Raw genomic sequence first — 19,677 nt, 5'->3', positions numbered from 1 at the left:
AGGAGAATTAAGTTCTCTTTGTATTTCTACTTTTCAGGAAAGGAACCCCTTAGGCTATAAAAATATTAATGAATAATGAAAGAAGAGAGAAGATGATTTTTTTTTAATATAAAATGTACATTTTCTCAAGACATCGTTTTAAATTGTTTCATCTTGTTTGACAACTCCCTATAGTCTTACTAAATTATTTGTCATTCCCAGTATATTATAGTGTAATTCACAATAGTGTTGATAGTTAATTATTTTTAAAATATTTATTTTGTTAATATAGTAATTATTTTATTTATTCTTATTTCAACATATATGGTCATATTAGGTTCCATAATTTACTTTTGCCTTTTAAAATGTAATTAACTGCCTTTTCACTTAGATTTTTCTATTTTTATTTTCTGTTTAACTTTGATGAAGAATTACTGAATCATTAGGAATTTTGCCAACAATATTATATCAAACGAGGATATCCAGAATATGATTTAAAGTTAGAAAAATATAGATCCCTCTAGAAACCCAGACTTTCTTACCCATTTTCAGTGACGTGTGTTTCTATGTCAGAACAGATGAGAAAAGAGTCAATTACAATGACATTTTTTTTTTTTTTAGGTAAGGAAACCCTTGGTTGACCTTACAGATTGCAAGGACCTTGTCAGCTTACAAACCCTTATTTTTTTTTTTATTTTTTACACCTACAGCACCTAGTCTTCCTAAGTGGTCTCCCATTCAAGTACTAATGAAGCCTGACCTTGCTTAACTTCCGAGATCAGACAGGATCGGGCTTGTTCAGGGTAGCATGGTCGTAGACTACAATTACATTTTTATCAACTCCATCCAAGTCATAAACTAGCAATAGTTATAAGGTTTCTGAGCTCTGAGCAATTTTGTTTTACTCCATAAAACAACAGAGGTAGAGTGTAAACAAAATCAGAATCAGCAGCTTGTTAAGGACTGCAGGACTGATAAAGAAGACAAGGACAATAATCTATACCTCTGGAGCTATGTAGACACACTACATTGAAGGTATATCAAAGTTCCTGGAGAAACCAAGAATAAAAAGCCTTTATTGAAAATAAGACTTGAGTAAATAAGAAGACAACACAAGTACAAGTAGGTTCCAAGAAACCCGATTTGTACCAAAGTAAGTGCTACCTGGTACCACTGGTACTTTGGTTGAGGGATATGGACTTAGGTCTACTTTTTTCCTGGAAGGTGTATCCCAGCTGTGAGGGGAAGATCATGAAAACTCATTAACTCGGGGGCTAGTGCTGCTGGTTCACAGATCAGAAGAAACTAGGGAAGCATTTCTAGTGATTATTATTTTATTATCTTGATCTGGAAAATTCAGACACAGGAGCAAGCCACTGTTCTTTCTTCTACCAATGAAAATAGAAATAGAAGATAAGAAAGGATGGCATGAAGAGTAATATGGTAGAGGGATAATGATGTCAAGGAACCAAATTTGACATTTTGGACCATGTCCTAAGATCTAGAACTCTTAAAGAGTAGCTTTTAAAGGCAGAGAAACATGAGTTAACCTGACAGTAACTATGCCTTTAAATGAACCGTGATGTGGAGGAAGAAAACTGTCTAAATCAAACTATGAAAATGTTCACTTGGTTCCTTCAGAAATGATAAACAACAAGAGAGAAATTCTTAGTAATTCGCAGAGAAGAATATTTGTAAAGGGGGTGTTATTTGCCTCATATAACAATCTGAAAATCTAGGTTAGTAAGATAAACCAGATATGATAGATCAGTCAATGTTACTACAGTGATAACCCCTAACCAGGGAGAATCAAACTTAATATACTACATATAATCAATCTTTACAAGTGTTGTTAGCAGAAATAATATCATTCTGGAAACTCCATAACTCAAAGGAATGGGGTTTAAAAGCATTTGAATAAAGCTAACAGAAACCAAACATAATTATTTTAGTCTGGAAATCTATTATAACACGTTTTTCAAATGGTTGGTGATTTTTCACTTAAGTCACAAATATAGCAAAGAGTAAAATTGAGTAGTAATGGGAGATTTCAAGTTTTCTGGTTATCTTTTAGAAAATTCATTCTACTCTTATCAGAGGGTTTGATAATTCTTGTTCTTATTATTGCCTATAATGAAAGAACAGGATTTGCAAACGTGTACTAAGTTCGTCAGGTTATGGGCAGGGGGTGAAATAACAGGGGTGAGGGAGACAAAATTGAATCAACATTTGTTCCTCATATTCAATTTTTTAAGTACTATGCAGGAAAGATAAAACATGGATATGAGCCAAGGCTACCTGAAAGTCACGATTGAATTTGGGCAGAGTGTTCTGACAAAGGAAGTATCCCTTCTAGCAGACTTGATGATCTTGTTTTAGTTTCTCTGTTTCTCTTTCTCTTTCTTTTATTTTTATTCCCTTTCTTTCTATATCACAAGTCCCAAAATGAAAAGATGTAAAAGCAGATTTGATAATCTCATTGAGGGGCATGGATAAAATTGGTCCAGTAAGTACTTCTGCTGACTTCCTAGAGCATAGATCCAGGATATAATAGTATCCTGTTAACAGCACAGTGACACAGAATATTTTATTTCCTTATTTATTCATCTAGATGCAACGCTCTCTGATATTTCTATTAATGTTTAAACATGCCCATGTCTAATCTATATCTTAAAAGTCATCACTTGATCCTTCCATCTTCCTAGATATTGACTAATCATTCTTCTACCCTTAATATCTAAACTAAAGTTAGATATTCCACATCTGTCAGTCATTTTACAACCTACCACAACCTGGCTTTCACACAAACTACTGTTAAAATTCTAGAAACAAGTTTAATCTTAGCCAATATGAAAGAATTGATTAGGACAATGAAGACTAGATATTATCAAAGCAATTCAAGAAGGTAGTAATACACTCATACTTATATTGATGATGATGTGAAGTAAGAAGTATATCTGAAATAGGAGAGCACTTTCTAAAAATATATTTTTAAAGATTTTAGTCAAAAGTTATATCTATAACAAATGATAGATGTAAGTGAATGGCATAGACATGAGAACAATGTCAAGAAGACCACCAACTAAAATAAAGTGATAACTGGAAAAACTGACCAAACCAAACGGGTAACTATAAAATCTTTATTTTTTTAGTAACTTTAAAATTTAAAGAAAATTAATAAAATGAAGGTCTATCTAATATGAGCAGAATATGCGAATAACTAGAACTTCTCAAAAACTCTCAGTTTTGCCTCTATCTGCTTACTTGAAGACAAAGCTTTCACGTAGAAAAGAGGCATTAACCAGAGATTACTAAAGCCCATGAGAGTTGCACTTTTGAGGGGAAACAAACATAGATAATTTTAAATCATTTATTTATTTCTACTTTCAATGAATAAACATAGATTGAGCCACTATTAAGTGCAGAGTACTGACTATGGGCTTTGAAAAAGACTAAAGCATGGCTACTGGCATCAATTGGAACTTTTAATTTAGTAAAATAAATATGTATATATATAAAATATACATATCTCTTATTTAAAACAATACAAAACAAAAACTTCAGTATGTTTCTGGCCAAGAAAAATTTACTTATGTCGTCTGTCCTCTTAGAACAACTAGGAACAGGAGTTCTGAACCTCACGATCCATGATTAGGCATCAGTAATTAGAATCCTGACTGGCTTGACTTTTAATTTTATCTGAAAGCATTAACCTATTTTGAAACAAAGCCAATTAAGCTGTGTTAAAAATAGTCATGTCAAACAATGCTCATTTGTTTCATTGACAAAGTTGCTCAGTAACAGGAGAGGTAGTGACAAGCTGTGACTCATGACATCCCTGTGGATGAGATTTCAAAATGGGGCCTTGGTGATGGAAAAATTAGGTGAGAATTATAACTGGTTGAATAATCCTCCAGAAATTGTCCACCTTGGATCAAAGTTTCTAGTGGCATTATTAGGACTTACTCTCTCCTTGGTCAATACAATCCTTAATCACTTGGACATGAACATTTTAACAGCACAGGTATCTGATTTATAAATTACTGGTATAGATAGGAATCATAAATGAAAAAAAAAGTTATTGCTAAAGACTATCTTTAAAAAAGTAAAATATGAAGAGTCTAAAATATCTCACTCTAAACTTATAGCTCTTAGAAGCATTATTTAGAAGAAAAATTTAGACCTTTCATGTGACTCTAAAGTCAATATACTAGTCAATAAATGTAGTCATTACTAGACATAGTATTGGGATAAAAAAAAAAAAAGAATGCTTTTTCATTCTACTCTGCTGTGGTAAGATAACAACCAGAGAATAGTATTTATTTCTGATTACTGCCCTTTAAGAGGCATTTAATAACCTTGAGGAAAGGTTGGAAGGAAGTATTTGAGCTGATGAGAGGATTGAAATCATGTGAGGAGTAGATAAGTGGATGTGTTTATTCTTGCTGGTCCACCTGGATGGCTGATTACAAATATTTAATGACCTACCATGTGGGCTTTTTCATCATTGAGTTAGGATACGAAACTAGAATCAAACTGTTAAAGTTATAGACAGATTGACTTCATCTCAGTGTAAGAAAACTCTGGGGTGTCAGAATTATATCCAAAGAGCTTGTTTATGAGGTAATGTTTTCTTTGTCACAGAAGATTTTCAAGTAAAAGCTAAGTAAGTACTAAAAAGATCCGTTGTGGAGAGGATCCAAGCATTGGAAAGGTGATTGTAATGGATGATCTTTAAGATCTACTTTAATTCTAGTAGTCCTGAGTTTATGAAGCTCTAACATTTAAGTCACATATCCAGCAACTTTTTTTTTTTTTACAAAACTTATACCATGAATTACTTACTATAAAAATGCATTGGTCTTTTTAAAATTACAGACTTTTAAAGTAAGAAAATATCTAAAAGTCTTGTAATTTCTATACTATATAGAAATAGATGGCTTTAATTCTCAAGGCAAAGTAGTAGTTTGGAGGAGAGTTGGTATTGGCTTCTAGCTCTCACTTCCTGGTCTAGTGCTCTAGACAATATACTCTTACGACTATTTCAATCAAAAAAATACATCATTGATTTTCTAGTCCTGTGGAGCAAGCTTGGTAACTTAATGAAATTAAAAACATGATTATTTATTTCAGGACGTTTATAACTTCTTGAGGATATTACATATAAATGCATGAAAAAATTAAAAACAATTCCAGGCAACGGTAAAAAAAGACATTACAAAATACATTACAAGTTTTCTTATAAAGGATACAAACATAATGTCATTGAGGAGTTCAGATTATTAATTTTTATCTTCTGGGATATATTTGATTCTACTACGAACATCTAAGTGCAGTTTTCTTACAGGATTGAAAAGGTGTAAAGCTAGAGTTTCAAATAGAACTTATCCTTGAGAAAAAGGGCACTGACACCACATGAAAAAACAAACTCCAAGGAGAATGTGATGGAAAGGAACTTGGGTCATTTCTGTGGCTAGTTAGGAAGTAGATATTGGCTGGGGTCAGGAGTGTGAAACCAAATTATCAAGCAAAGAAAATGATCAGGACTGAGGGTCAAGTTACCTAGCCATAGAGAGATTGGAAATGCGGAGATCAGGGGGCAGCAAGACGAAACAGAGACAAGCACATGAATGAAATGATCTAGGATCTGTGGTGAAGCATCCAAGCAGAAGCTAGGAGTTAGAGCAAACAAATATGCTACAGAGGCATCTTACCAGTTAAGGGAAATGGTAATAGAGTGTGGAGACAAGGTAGAGATGTGAAAACATTTACTGCACCTGGGGGAATCATCTGCTCCACATGATCTTAACATTCATTGGTTACTCTCTGGGAAATGCCAGGTGTCTTCAGAGAACCCTCATAATAATGACCATAAAGAAAAGAACAGAACACACGTGACCAGCCTCGCTGATGTTAACTAACAGTGAATGGTGAGAATGAAGAGGCTATTGACAGGCATTGCAAGAGTGAGAACAGAAATCAAAGTTTTTCAAGAGTGGAGAATTGAAGAAATAGTACTAAATACAGCAAAGCTATGAAAAAAAAAGCAAAAAGATAAAAATATGTTAAATCTGAACAAGCAAAATTCTCAATTTCAGATATATAAAATGCATAGTTATTGATTAAAAAAAACAACTTTTACAAATTTCCTTTAAATGTATACAAGAAACAATATATTTTGAAAAGATTTTTTGCCTGCTAAATTGCATTTCCCTATCCTTTAGTGGCTGAATTCATTGGCCTGCTATAATCAGCATAATGAAGAAAACAATTTCATAGTGACAAAAACTGAGTCAGCATTACACCAGCATTATTTAGCGAGCACCTTTCTACACCTAAAATTTGGGTGGCTGAGTTGGCCTTTACCCAAAACCTTAGATTGTTCCTAGATGCTATGGAACCAACAGATATAATAATATAAATTCTACAATGTTTCAGTTAGAGATGACTCATTCCCTGAATAGTGAAAGGGCCTCTCTGAAGAAAGCAGTATTTAGCTTCAATTATGAGTACATATTTTACATCCTCTTTATGAGCCAGGCACTGTGCCTAGGTGCATCCTCCAGAGAGCTAACAGACTAACAGACATGAAATAAGTAACCATTTATTAATTCAAGTGTGTTTAAATACAAAATAAGTGGCAAGGAGTAATACTGAAGAGAGGTCAAATGAAGAAGGATGAAGCTACTGATCAGAAATAGATTATAGTCTTAATCTCTCTGAAGTTAGAGCTCTCTTTTTTATACAATAACAGGGACCTCTCCTGGAATGGAAAGACAGAGACCTTAAAATGTGGGTTTTGACCAGAAATTTCTCCATACTTGTACCTCAAAGGCCAACATGAAGTAAATTATTTTGAACAGAATCTAAGGCCCAAGCAACACAGAGATATTTGCTTTCACATTCCAAATGAACAGATATCTCCAACTGGTACCACCTGTAGATCCGGGCATATTAGGGTCCTTTCTTGAATTCTTTGGCCTGGGTCTTAAGCCTCACACTTTGCAGCACCTTCTTTGACATTCTCTAAGATCTTCCCTCTGGTGCCTGGGAGAGGCTGAGGCTGGCAATGCTATCTGGGCCGGGGCCCTCAGCCAAGACCTAGACCTGTATGGTTCTACTTGCTGGAAGCATTGAAATTTTCTGTTACCTTTCAGACCCTGAGACCAGCCAGGGAGGCAGTTTCATCTAATCTAACTAAACCATATGGACTCGAGTCTCTGTTTTTCTCTATTAGGATGCTCCCTAACTCTCTACCTCATGTGCGAGATTGACCAGATGTCCTGGGGACCCCAGAGACTTGCACTTATGGGGTTATTCTGGACTAGTGGCCTGCCCCTGGTTCCAGGAAAGTGCTCTGACAAGTGAATCATTCATTTCTGCTGGCTGGAATGATACTATATGAGAATGGACCACTAGAATGTTGCCCCACTGATCTGAGGTTACTCAAAATGTGTATATAAAAAATAGGGTGGAAAAATGAACTTGATTGGGCCCCTCACACCTTAGGAGTGGTCCTGTCTTCAACACTTTCAAGTTCTCAAAGACATTACAAAAGTAAGTATACCTGAGTGATAAAAGCCCAGAGAAATGTGAGGGCAAGGATTTGGTCTTGGGCTTTTGTATATGCAACCACTAGGGAACCACAGAAAAGGTGATATGCAGTTTATTATCTGACTATCCACTGAATTGTGAGACTCAAGCGTTCTCTGCCTGAACACCTTATGCCGTCAGATGGGTGGAGTTAATGATGCTCTCTCTACATTCCTCACGGATCTCCTGGAGAATGAGTAATCCATAGCTTCCATAAGCCAGTGTTTCTCATCAGGGTTACTCTTGCCTTTTTCAGAAGGACAAGCTAAAGGATTCTCTATTCATTGAGGATATTTAGAATCCTTGTTCCCTTTTTAATATACATCAGTTTTACTTTGCAGTCGTGATGATGTCTAAAAATGGAGCCCCACTCTCCCCACCTTCATATCTAAATATTTACACTCTTGATACTGTAAATATTTACACTCTTGATACTGTCTCTATTAAGAACCACTAATATACAGTATTGCCAACAGAAATATAACTCAAGCCACAAATGAGAGTCACATGTGTAATTTCTATTTCTCTAGTAGCTACATTAAGAAAACTAAGAAGAGACAGGTAAAATGAATTTTAATAATATATTTTATTTAAAGCAGTATATGAGAACATGCCATTTTAATATGTAATCAATATGAAATTATTAATTAGATATCATATTTTTTGTAATAAGTTTTCAAAATCGTGTGCATATTTTATACTTGCAGTATTTATTTTGGACTAGTCACATTTCAAGTGCTCAATAGCTACGAGTGACTAGTGAATAAAATATTGGTATAGATGAAAAGATATTCCTAAAGTCCACACAGTCATAGGAGCCTGCCAATTCCAGGATAAAATGAGGCACTCTCACTAGATTTAAATAATCATCCATATTGTAAGAGTTCACAAACTGGTTCGACGGAGGAATATAAACAATATAGGTAACCTTGGAATGAAAGGAGAAAGATAGGGGTGAAGAAAGATGAACCTGAGATTTACAGGAAGCTAAATAATTTCTATGAAAGAATCTTCTCATCTAGAAATAGTTTAATTGGGCTGAAAATATGCACATAATTAGATTTTTGATCCCGCTTCAGGGTACATTCCTATATGTGATGCTTAAAACTAATTTTACCTGCTGTGGCCTTTAGTGTCATTGTCTATTGGCATTTTCAAAGAGGAATTCTCTATTAAACTTTTTATTCAGAGGATGTTAGATTTTGAAGTATTCAGAGTATTTCCAAGATCCTCCTGCCTTTTATTTTTTAAATTTTATTTATGAAAAGCAAATTCTAATATATTTTTGGGGGGTCTAGTTTTGACGCCCAAATTTTTTCTAGGAGTTTCTGTGTTTCTCTTCCAGAGCTTTCATTTTTAAATGTTCTTTTTCTATAATTAAAATTTTGAGTTCTTGATGAAATTTACATTGTAATTAAGTTATTCTTCTTTGCTCAGAAGAATAAAAAGCCAAATGCCACCTGGTGGTTGAGAATGTCTCGTTGTTTCAGATGGGTTACCACATCAATTCCTAATGCCCCCATCTGGACGGCTGAAGAATTTTGTAACTTTGAAGTGAATCAATCATTTCCATTTCCATTTCAAGAGAACGATTTTATTGTTAATTACAGATTATGAATAATAATTTATGGATGTACAGTAAGGCAAGTATACCAATGAGAGAAATAAAATGAAAATATTCATTCACTGTGAATAATGGAAAATCCCACCTTTAAAAATTATCCCCAAGAGTACATTAATCAGCTTGTGAATGATTTTCCTAATGATACTAACAATAAAAATCTTTCATCTTAAAAAAATTATTATTATTAGTGCATAATTGAATAAAATAAATTTTGGTTCCAGAACTCTGATTTCCTAATTAAAATCTAGACAGCAATCAAAGCGTTTTCAGTTAAAGAGGACTTTCTTATAATTATCCAGTTCAGAAACAAAGTTACTAAACTATGAGATTAATTTATTATATCAATGCTCCAGAATTAATAATATCTAGTAGTATAAATAATTTACTAAAATAAATTGTGAAAAATGGTAACAACAAAATTTGTCTCTGGTCAAATCCCACAAATGTTAAGTAAGGAAATATCCATCAGTGACAAAAGAGTAAAAGTTGTCTTTAATAGTTATTATTTATTCAAAGTTATGTATTCAAATAGTTATTACTTTTATAAATAAAACTATTTTTATTATATATTGGTGAAAATTTTTGTGTAGTCTTTGTAAGAGTTAGTATTAGTTTAAATTTTTCTATCTAATCTTAAACTTAACTAGAGTCTAAATCTCTTCCATTTAAAAAATATGTACACCTGAACCCACTTAAAAATAGTGAATATTTTTCATGTTTTTCACGTAGGATAAATACCAAAGAGAAAAGAGAGCCCGGAATTAAGTTCTCATTTTTCATTCATATTAGATAATGTATGAATTAATTATATGTTTAAAGATTCTGCATTAAATAATTGTATTGTAAAATGTGTCATTCTGTGTTCAGTGCCCAACATTCTTTCTCCTTTCGTTCCAAGGTTGCATATATTGTTTATATTCCAAAGCCAAGAAAACTGCCACTAACCCAAACAATTTGTGATCTGCTGGCTAAAAACAATTCTTACCAGGGTCTTTTGAAGAAAGAAAAAATTTTTCTAAGTATTATTATAAAATGTACAAAACAAAACAAAACCTGCCAAAATACAGGAAATTCTAGAAGTAAGGTTTATACTGGATATAGGAGTCAGGCAGGGCGCAGGAGATGAAAATTTTTGGAAGCTGGGAGTGCTTCTCCATTCTCTTAACTTGGAATTGAAGACACACAAGTTTCTACTCATTGGGCTACCATTTATCCCATTATATGTAAAAAATTTCAATTTCTAAATGTTGAAAACACTCATATACTACACATATTTGCTCTTATTTTTCATAAGAAAAGTAGAAAAAGAGACCATGAGGCTTGCAAACTATATATTCTCATGTTTGCCAGCATACAGGCCACATGTATTATGTTGCTACTAGATGCTATTGAATAGTATAACAATAAGTACTTTTTTTTTTCATTCTCTCAGTGTATTGTTTATGTATGTACCCATGCCATTTTATGTATGTCGGGTTGGAAATATAAAGACAATAGAAAGAAAGGGGAAAAAATGTGATACTGAACAGTTGCTCAAATAAACTTTTAAGAATTTAATTTTGGAATTGATATAATGTATCCAAACTAATGTGAATAGTTACTTCTTCACAGGAGGCTTCATGGAGACTGAAGCTGCAGCTCAGGAGTCCCTGGGGTTAGGCAAACTTGGAACTCAAGCTGAGAAGGATAGAAGATTGAAGAAAAAGTAGGTTTGGAGATTTTTTTCCCTCCTTTTTCTAATTTTAATTTACTCTTTATCATTTATTGCCTGTGGGGAAGTTAAAAAGAGAATTATTGGAAAAAAAAATGACAGACTGAGGCCAATATTGTCATGGTATTCCGTAAAACTACTTATTCAGTGCTCGAATTTCCTGGTTCTAGTAGGCTACAGTTTGAAATGACTGTAAAAAAATCTTTGCCCTGTAGTAGAAATGAACAGTTTATCTAAGAGATCAAAGCATTTATTTCAAAACACAGTATATTTTAAATATTTAAGTGTAGCCTTACAAATAATGTAATATTCTATTTGATGTTAAATTTAGTACTGAATTGAAGTGATAAAATAAGAGTATACCATCTAACTTTGTGTTTCCTCTAATGGCAAAGTCTCCTCTTAAAATGGCGTATTTAAAAGAATATTTCTCTGACTGATTGAATATAAACTTATTTTAGACTCACAGCAGATTATTTTGCATCTGTCAGGAAACTGATAGTATATCTTTTCATTCACATATAATATGGAACATTTAAATGAATTGCGAAATTGGCAAATTTTGAGTCTCAGCAGCTGTTGGGAAGCGAGTGAGTCCATAAATAACACATTTTTAAATACATAGTAACATTTTCAGTGATGAAGTAGCACCTTTAGAACATGTTCTTTAAAAGCCAAAGAATTTCTCTTTATTCCAGAATCTATTGTCTGGTTACTCCTTTTCCTCACTCTTAAATGTTTATTGCTCTCATCATCATTATTGTAATAGATATGCTTTCATGGTTATAGCATTCAAATTAATCAATTTACTTCATATTTTGCCATCTCTCTTGCTTTGCAGGTGTTTACTAATAAGGACATACGTACTTAAAAATGCAGAACAACTCACTAGCCTAATTGTATTATTAATTTGCTACTTACTAAAATTAGGTAATCATCCAAATTCAGTTAGAAATACTGTGCAGAGAAAAGAAGCGACCTTGAGATTATTATTTTTTAAATACAATTAAATATTTGGTCACATTCCATACTAGTAACCATTTTTTCTTCTGTAATTTATTATTCAAATAACTAAAAAATGTATTTAAATGTTATCGCAATCTGCTTGAAATCTCTTAATTTTATTTATTCCTATTAATGAATGTTATATTCAATTTATGGTTATTTATTGAGAAAAAAATTCTAGAAAGTCTTCACCTTTGATAGACTCTTTAAAATTTATTTCAAGTCTAAATGATTTTCAATTTTTTTACTTAAAATTACTTTAAGTCTAAAGGAATAAGAATAGTTAAAATCCATCCTGGCTAATGGACTTGGTTTATTTCTCTTAAAAGTTAATTTTTATTTTTCTCACAATGAAATATTTACATAACATGGTAATCTGGCCAGTTTTCACTTTGCACACAAGGCTGAGACTGAGGCAGTTCATTGGTTATTTATGGGACCACGTTAAACATCTTTTTTAATAGCTACTAAAGGTAAATATTCCAAGTATACAGTGACTTTTAAAATAAAATATTTAGAATTAATTTTTAGCTATTATCAACTTTACATACTATTGGATTGATTTGATGTTAATTTTATGGAATTATTTCTCAAATCCTAAGTACCCTCATAGTTGGAAACGGATTTTTAGTTCTGCACTAGGTTGAAGATCTTACTATACTTGACCTTTGAGTTTTATTTTGCAATATGTTTTGGCAAAATATGACTTTAAAATGTATTAGATAAGATACTATTGTTAATATAAGAAGAATATTAAGAACATTCTTTAATATAATAAAAGCTAACATTTTTAGTATAATTATTTCTATGTAAATATTTGGGTTAACATGGATCTAAGAGAGTTAATTAAAGGAAGAACAGAAATATTTCTCTTATTGTCTATTCCATAGCAAGAATCCTATGAACATAAACATGTAACCAGTATTTGTGAGATTTATATAAGTAAGTGTTAACACTTCTTCCAGACTTGCATGACACTATACTATGGTTTCTGGGTTACCAAAGTATGAAGCGTCACGTAATGAGTTTTATAATTTTTTTAAATTACATAGTTGCACAATTTATTTATATTTAATTTTTTATTGTTAATTATTATGAATATTGGCCACTTATTCTTAAATTTTTTGAAGTATTTAAATTTTCATTTAAATGAGTTCATTTTTTTCCTAAATATACCCTATCGTCTTTAAGTATGCTTCAAGAAATATTATTTTCTGCATTAAAATTTCATGTTTATTAGTCTTCTTTCAAGATGGAAAAGAAATTTAAGTATATTTTATTAAAAAGATTAATAAAACCAAAAATGTTACAACTTCTTTCAAAAAGTTGAACACTGTAGGTTGTATGTGCGTAGTTGCAATGACTGTGATTTCCTACCAGCTGTTTTTCCATTCTGGTCTTTGTCCAAAAAACTGATGTTTCCAGGACAAAGTAGTTAACTTAAATCTATGTTCACTATCTCAAAGTTGATATCAGAGATTCATTAGACTCTGGGAATTTGCAGACCTAGAGAAAAAATCTTATTTTCAACTTTTCGTAGGATATCAGGTATTCACAATTGACAATCTGTGAATTTAAATTTAATTGGAAGTAATTTTCTCTAAATACATTAGTTATGACATATTTTTAAAGACCATATGGGGGAGATACTTTCAGAGAGCAGCATTTGAGACATTCCAAATTCTTTCAAAGTTCAGAAATTTGTACTGTTGCCAGTCTTAAAGAAAGGTCTAATTTGAGGTACATTTCCATTCAGCAAATTGAACTCATATAGGTTAGAACAGCTTACTAGATGTGTTCCTACTTTATTCTACTTTTACTTTGCTTTCTGGTGTAGACATTTGTTTTTCTTGCATTTCTAGCTCTTGTCCTGTGATGGGAAATAGGAAATGAACAATACTGGATGGCTAAAGTGCCCACTATTCAAAATATCTCGTCAACATTTATCTTCCTGAGTTGGGTATTATCATGTAGGTGCTATTCTTCCAATAAATATCTAACCTAGTCCTAAAGGCAATCTGTTATTCTTCTACCTGGTTCACTTTTATGATGCCTTATTTCTACTTTCCTTTAAAACTTTAATTGCATAATTTTTTCCCAGCAGGTTTATATAGAGTGCAATTAATACCTACAGTAATTGTGTCATACTGAAACTCATCTAGTAATTCTTTGAGTATTTTATATTAATTTTTCTGGTCTTCCCCATTAAAATTTGACCAGTTTTTTTTCTGTAGCCTCATAGTATAGCCCTCCTAATCTTTAAGGATTGAGTCACTTATTCTTCTTAATATATATCTCCACATATTTAAAAATGTGTTTTTTCCTTAGTTTTCTCAATGTGTGCTCCCTCTGAAGTGTCACTACTCTCTGAAACCTTGTCCATCATCCTGTATTTGATTTCATTGAACCACAAGCACCTTTTCTGACTTAACACAAGTTAAACATCTCCATTTTTAAGACTTACATTATGGGCAACTACATCTAAGAACTTCACCTCTTCCTTTTATACCTGTCATTCTGATCTTCAAGAATTTATTTCCCTTTTTTAGATTACGGACCAATATTTTAGACTAAAACCTAAAGCTACTTGTCCAGAATGGCCAATTAAAGTCGACTATACAACTACAAAAAATAACCATATGGCATAATAAAAGCTACTGTAAGGTCAAAACTTATGTGGTCTAGCCCATCGAGAACCTCAATTTCTGAATATTCTTTAACTCCCTGAATCTCTGAATTTGGGTATTTTTAGGACTTGGTAAATAGAAACTCTGCTCTATGCCTAAGTTTAGAATCTATTTGATGACAGACAAAGGAGTCAGACAATTAGAGATCAAAATCTCAACTTTATTACTGAAGAATTATTGGAACATGACTTGTGTATATGGCAAAAAGGGGAGTTTCCTAAAGTTGAACCCCCAAATTAGATAAACTTACCTGACAAAATAAATAGATGATAGTCACAGGTTTCTAAGATGTACAAATATAAGCCTCAGTTCTCCTTAAAAATAGCATCTACAATGTTATGATTCTATAAATATATTACTCTGGAATCAAGGACTATGAACTCATAGGTAAGAAAGTATTATGTCATTAGCATCTTTGCCTCAAGAAGAATTTTTGAAGTATCAATATTAAATGTACTTGTATTAATGTCTCAACAGATTTTCTACCTTTTTTTTCCTCCTGGAATATATTTCATTGCCAATTTTCCATATCAACTCTCTACAAATGTGATGATAGCGCGTATGGCAAACTCACTAAATCCTTAGAGATCTGAACATATATTTTATAACTCAAATTAATTGATGGTTGCAAATAGTCTAAAACTATTAGTTTAAAATAACTTACCCTCAAAACTTTAAAGTACTACTCTTCTTCCTTCCAGTTATGTCTAATGTCAATTGATTGTCATTCTTTTGTATATAGCATGTAGGATTTCTTTTTCCTCTCCTTCTCTCTTTCTAAAGTTTGATATTTTTCTCTTTATCTTCGGGGTTAAGAAATGTTATGAGTTTCTGCTCACTTTTTTTTTTTTTACGTTTCATTTTTCTACTTTATACTTTCAATTTGAAGATTTGTTAGACTGGACTGTCTTACATGTATTGACCTAAAGGACTTTTATTTCTAGACTCAGCTTTGATTCCAAAGAGCTGATTTTTACAGAGTCTATGGCATTAAAGATGAAATTGTCTGTTTCAGTAACATTACACCTGTCTGGCTCTCATGGCAGTCCTTGATAAGCAATGAACATATTAAAATTGACAAATACCCAGTGAATGATTACTTACCTTCAGAAACATAAATTCTGAAAATTGTATCTCAATTTTTATCTGCTGTTTTCCTCCTGCATTTTTAATACTGTGTAATTTGTTATTAAAACATATATTCATGATGAGATCTTATGTATCCTGAGACAAGTTGAAAAGTAGCATATGAATATTAATATATTGACTAAAATATCATTCTCAATCTTTAGTTATAATATAGGTAACTATCATATGTTATATTTGCTATGTTCTCCTGAATATCACTGCTAAATAAAATTGAATTTTATATTTGAAATCAACTTTTTAACATCATTAAAAATGAAATTAGCATTCCAACTCAGCTATCATGTCAGCAGCATCCTCCAGAGAAGCAGTTTTATCCTTGGAGCATGGCAGTCACAGTTAATCACTACGAGAGAATCTTTATGTTAGAACTTCAAAGACATAAAAGTAAAGCTCTGTAGATTTAGTTAATTTATTTCCATTGCAATCCTAAGAGTCTCCTTCGGTGCATAATCTTTAATGTGTTTTGAGACTCTGCATTTTAATCTTTGGCATTTGGAAGGTTCAGAGTCTGCTGGTCTTTAAGCAAAATAAATGTCACTGAAAATATTCATAATTAAAAGTATCACAAAAATTCCACAACTGTCTCTCAATTAATAAATATTTATTAAGTGTGTATGTGCCAAGTTAAATTTTAAAAGGGGTTTATTCCGGAGGTTAATTTATAAGACATGTGTTAGAAGCTTTGAATATATTTTCTCATCTAAGTAATACAATATGTATGGAAGGTAAATGTCTTTACTTCCCTCTCAAATATCTATTTTGTAAGCATGCTGTAGGAGCTAAATCTGGATGGATAGGGCAAAAAGGGAAATTCACTGGTATTAGAGATCTCAGAGAGTGCAGAAACTATAGAGCCAGGGCAACTTCAAAATTCCAACAATAACAGATTATGAAATATTTCTCTTGAGTGTTGTCAATAACTCCTAATTTCTATTTCACACTTGTAAATAGGCAAACATATCTAATTTGCCTAATGTGAAAAAGATTTACTTGGATCAATTAGTTATAGTCAAGTGTTCATTTAGTTAACCTAAACCCATTGTTCTCTGGAAGAATGTGTCCCAATTTTCTACTCGGGACTCTAGAAGTATGTGTTCTCTGCCTGCACTAAGCTAGAGCTCTCATTGCCTTGCCTTCTGATTACTGATAGTCTTGCCTAGTTCCAACCATAGGCAATTATAAGAATCCCTGAACCTAAAACAATAGTAAACTCAAAGGCTAAAGGCTAAGATGCATTGATCTATTTAGAAGAAGGGAAATAATGTGGAAGGAATAGGGCTGCTGTTTTGAGCTTACGGTACAATGTTAATAGATTATAGAGTAAGTAGAACAGAAGTCCTGGATAGTCTTCATATTTTCCGTCCATGGAAAATGGAAAAAGTAAAATAAGAATTAGTAATAGGAAATTAAAACTCAGGATAGTTACATAAACTAGAAGAATGCCCTCCTTTTCTAATAAAATCATATTGTTTGTTTTGATTGATTTTAGAGAGACAGACAAGAGGACACATTTTTGCTCTTAAGTATTTCAGGAGCCATGATCCCTTCTCTAAGGCACTGGTCTTCAAACAGAATGAGAAAAATTTTCCACAAGCCTAATGTTCTTATTTAAAAGATGTTCTCTAAGCTAAAGACTGATCACCTCACTGTTAGTTTTCCAACTAAATTTAAAACATTTAATAGGTTACTTTTTGAGCAATAAGAAAGGGGACTATTGATCACCAAAATTAAATAGAGTCCCTTAAGAATAAGCTGTGCCTTTAAACTTTTCAAGATTTTATAAACATATAGATAAGGAAAATTATTATAAAAATACCATATATTGAGTTCAACAAGGTATTTCATTTCCTTTTAAATAGTACTTCTAAATATAGCATTGGAACAAGACTAACAACATAGATTTAAAACTGATGAGACAGTTGTAATCAAAGGGGCTGAACAAATAAATTGATAATGATTGAGGGAAACAAAAGGCAGCAGACTCAGCACTTCTATAAATGATTTAAATAAAAATATATAATTTAACTGCAGCTCTTAAGAAAAATGTTTTTGCAAAAAGGGCAAATTAGCAATGCCTGAAAAGAATTTAACGATTTTCAATATCTATAAAAGCAAGAAGGCCAAAATTTTATGTACTGGTTAGATATTGTGTTAATTTCTGCAAAATATGCTTGAAGCAGATGTGTTCAAGGCAGCATACATTCAGAGGAACACGACCAGTATAGCAAGATGACATCAAACCATTTCTTCAGAGTGTTAAAAGTAATTAAGAATGTGTGGAGTGTGGACAGCAGAGAACCAAAGGCTGCCAAAAAAAAGAAAGAAAAGAAAGCCATCAGATGTGTTTTCATGGCTTTGTGACAAGTTCTAGGGCCAAAAGCAGAGGTTGTTACAGTTAAGTTTGAGCAAAGTCCAAGTGAGAGCTGCTAGCAATCACAGATCTGAGTGAAAGACTTGATCACCTGAAAGAGAGTGGTTGCTCATTATTCTGTCCAATATAGACCTGCCAAACAAGATTATTATGTAAGAGATTCAAATTTCAGCTGTGAGATTGGATTACATGCTCTTCAAATTGTCCCTGCCCCAAAACTCTGTGGTTCTCTATACAATTTAGAGAACTGGACTCAGAACCTCTGCCTTTGTAACACTTGCAGTGCTGGCATATTGTACGTACTCAGAATATATATTTTGAATAATTTAATGCATGGTTAGAAGCTGGGTGTGGAAAGAACTCTAAAGGAAAGAAGAAAACCTAAGAAAATGAAACAGGAACCAGGACAGTGACTTCTACTCAGAAGACCAAACCAGAATCTTAGGCTTCTTCTTTGCCCTTGTTCTTCCTTGTTCTTTCTCTATGCACCTTCATGTAGTGTTATTATTATCACCTCCGTGTATTATCGCAATCACCTTTGTATACTATCACTCCATACACTAGCTCTTTAAAAATTTCTCAAGTATGATTACTTTCTTCTTTCCTTTCTCAGACCATCATATTAAAACAATCTTCCTACTTCTAGTCTTGCCTTCCCACAATACATTCTTCACACTTCAGCTAAAGAGATCTATCTAAACAATATTTTGGAACGTGCCTAAAATCCTTGTTATTCCCTAGCAGCCATAAGATAAATTCTAAATGCTTTTATATAATCCCTACATTATCGGGTACCTATTTATCTCATCAGTTTTATCTCTCTCTGCTTCCCACTATGCACATTATGGTCTTAATATAGTTAATATCTATTTCTTATTTATAATTTTCCTGTTTCCTAATGTGCATGTATTCTGTTCCATTTTCCTCCTCATCTTTTGTATAGTAATGATAATAATTATCTATTTTACATATAATAAATATTTAATAATCACATTTAGCTGTTATAATACACAGGGTGCTGTTCTACACATTTTACATTGAATTATCTTTTAATTGTTACAAAGCCTTTGAGGTAGAAGCTGCTATTTCCTTCACACATGAAGAAACGTAGCTTTCCCAGCACTGTGGTATACAAAAGTGCAGATCTCCTGAGCCCAGAATTCCTTTGAATTATTTAGGATCTCACAGTGAGGCCACAATTTAAGGAGTATGTAGTGTGGTCTTTTCCACTGGACGTTGAATCCCCTATATAATTTAAAATAGTCTGTAAAGGAGTCATAAAAGGATCCCTCACTCCCTTTATACTCTGGAAAGAGTAGCAGATTTTTTCTCCTAGAGAATAATTAGTTTCTTACCTGACCCCATCTCATCCTTCAAAATAAGCAACAAATATATTCAAACCAAACACTGTTTTTAAGACTGGGAGAGGTAGATAGTTTCAAATCACAAGATGCAACTGTGTTACAAAATTGCCTTTTCCTGATATAATTAGTCTCACATAATATCCCAGTGTTTGATATAATAATAGTTATTAACAGTAATAAATAAGCAGTGTAAG

At 32.5% G+C, this 19,677-nt stretch overlaps 1 protein-coding gene and 1 pseudogene across 8 annotated transcripts in view; one reads left to right on the top strand and one right to left on the bottom strand.

Annotated features, from left to right (window-relative positions):
• PPFIA2 (PTPRF interacting protein alpha 2) overlaps positions 1 to 19,677 on the top strand; it is a 423,368-nt gene that overhangs the window by 354,091 nt on the left and 49,600 nt on the right. For all 8 annotated transcript variants that reach the window (XM_006923790.2, XM_006923792.2, XM_006923795.2 and 5 more), the window contains one exon: positions 10,808 to 10,901. In XM_006923790.2, coding sequence (XP_006923852.1) covers positions 10,808 to 10,901 — 94 coding nt within the window. The remainder of the gene's footprint in view (positions 1 to 10,807; positions 10,902 to 19,677) is intronic.
• Positions 681 to 799, bottom strand: LOC112472421 (annotated as a pseudogene).

This window comes from Pteropus alecto, unplaced genomic scaffold (genome assembly GCF_000325575.1).
Source record: "Pteropus alecto unplaced genomic scaffold, ASM32557v1 scaffold76, whole genome shotgun sequence".
Classification (NCBI taxonomy): Eukaryota; Metazoa; Chordata; class Mammalia; order Chiroptera; family Pteropodidae; genus Pteropus; species Pteropus alecto.
This window is presented reverse-complemented; position numbering and strand designations above follow the sequence as displayed.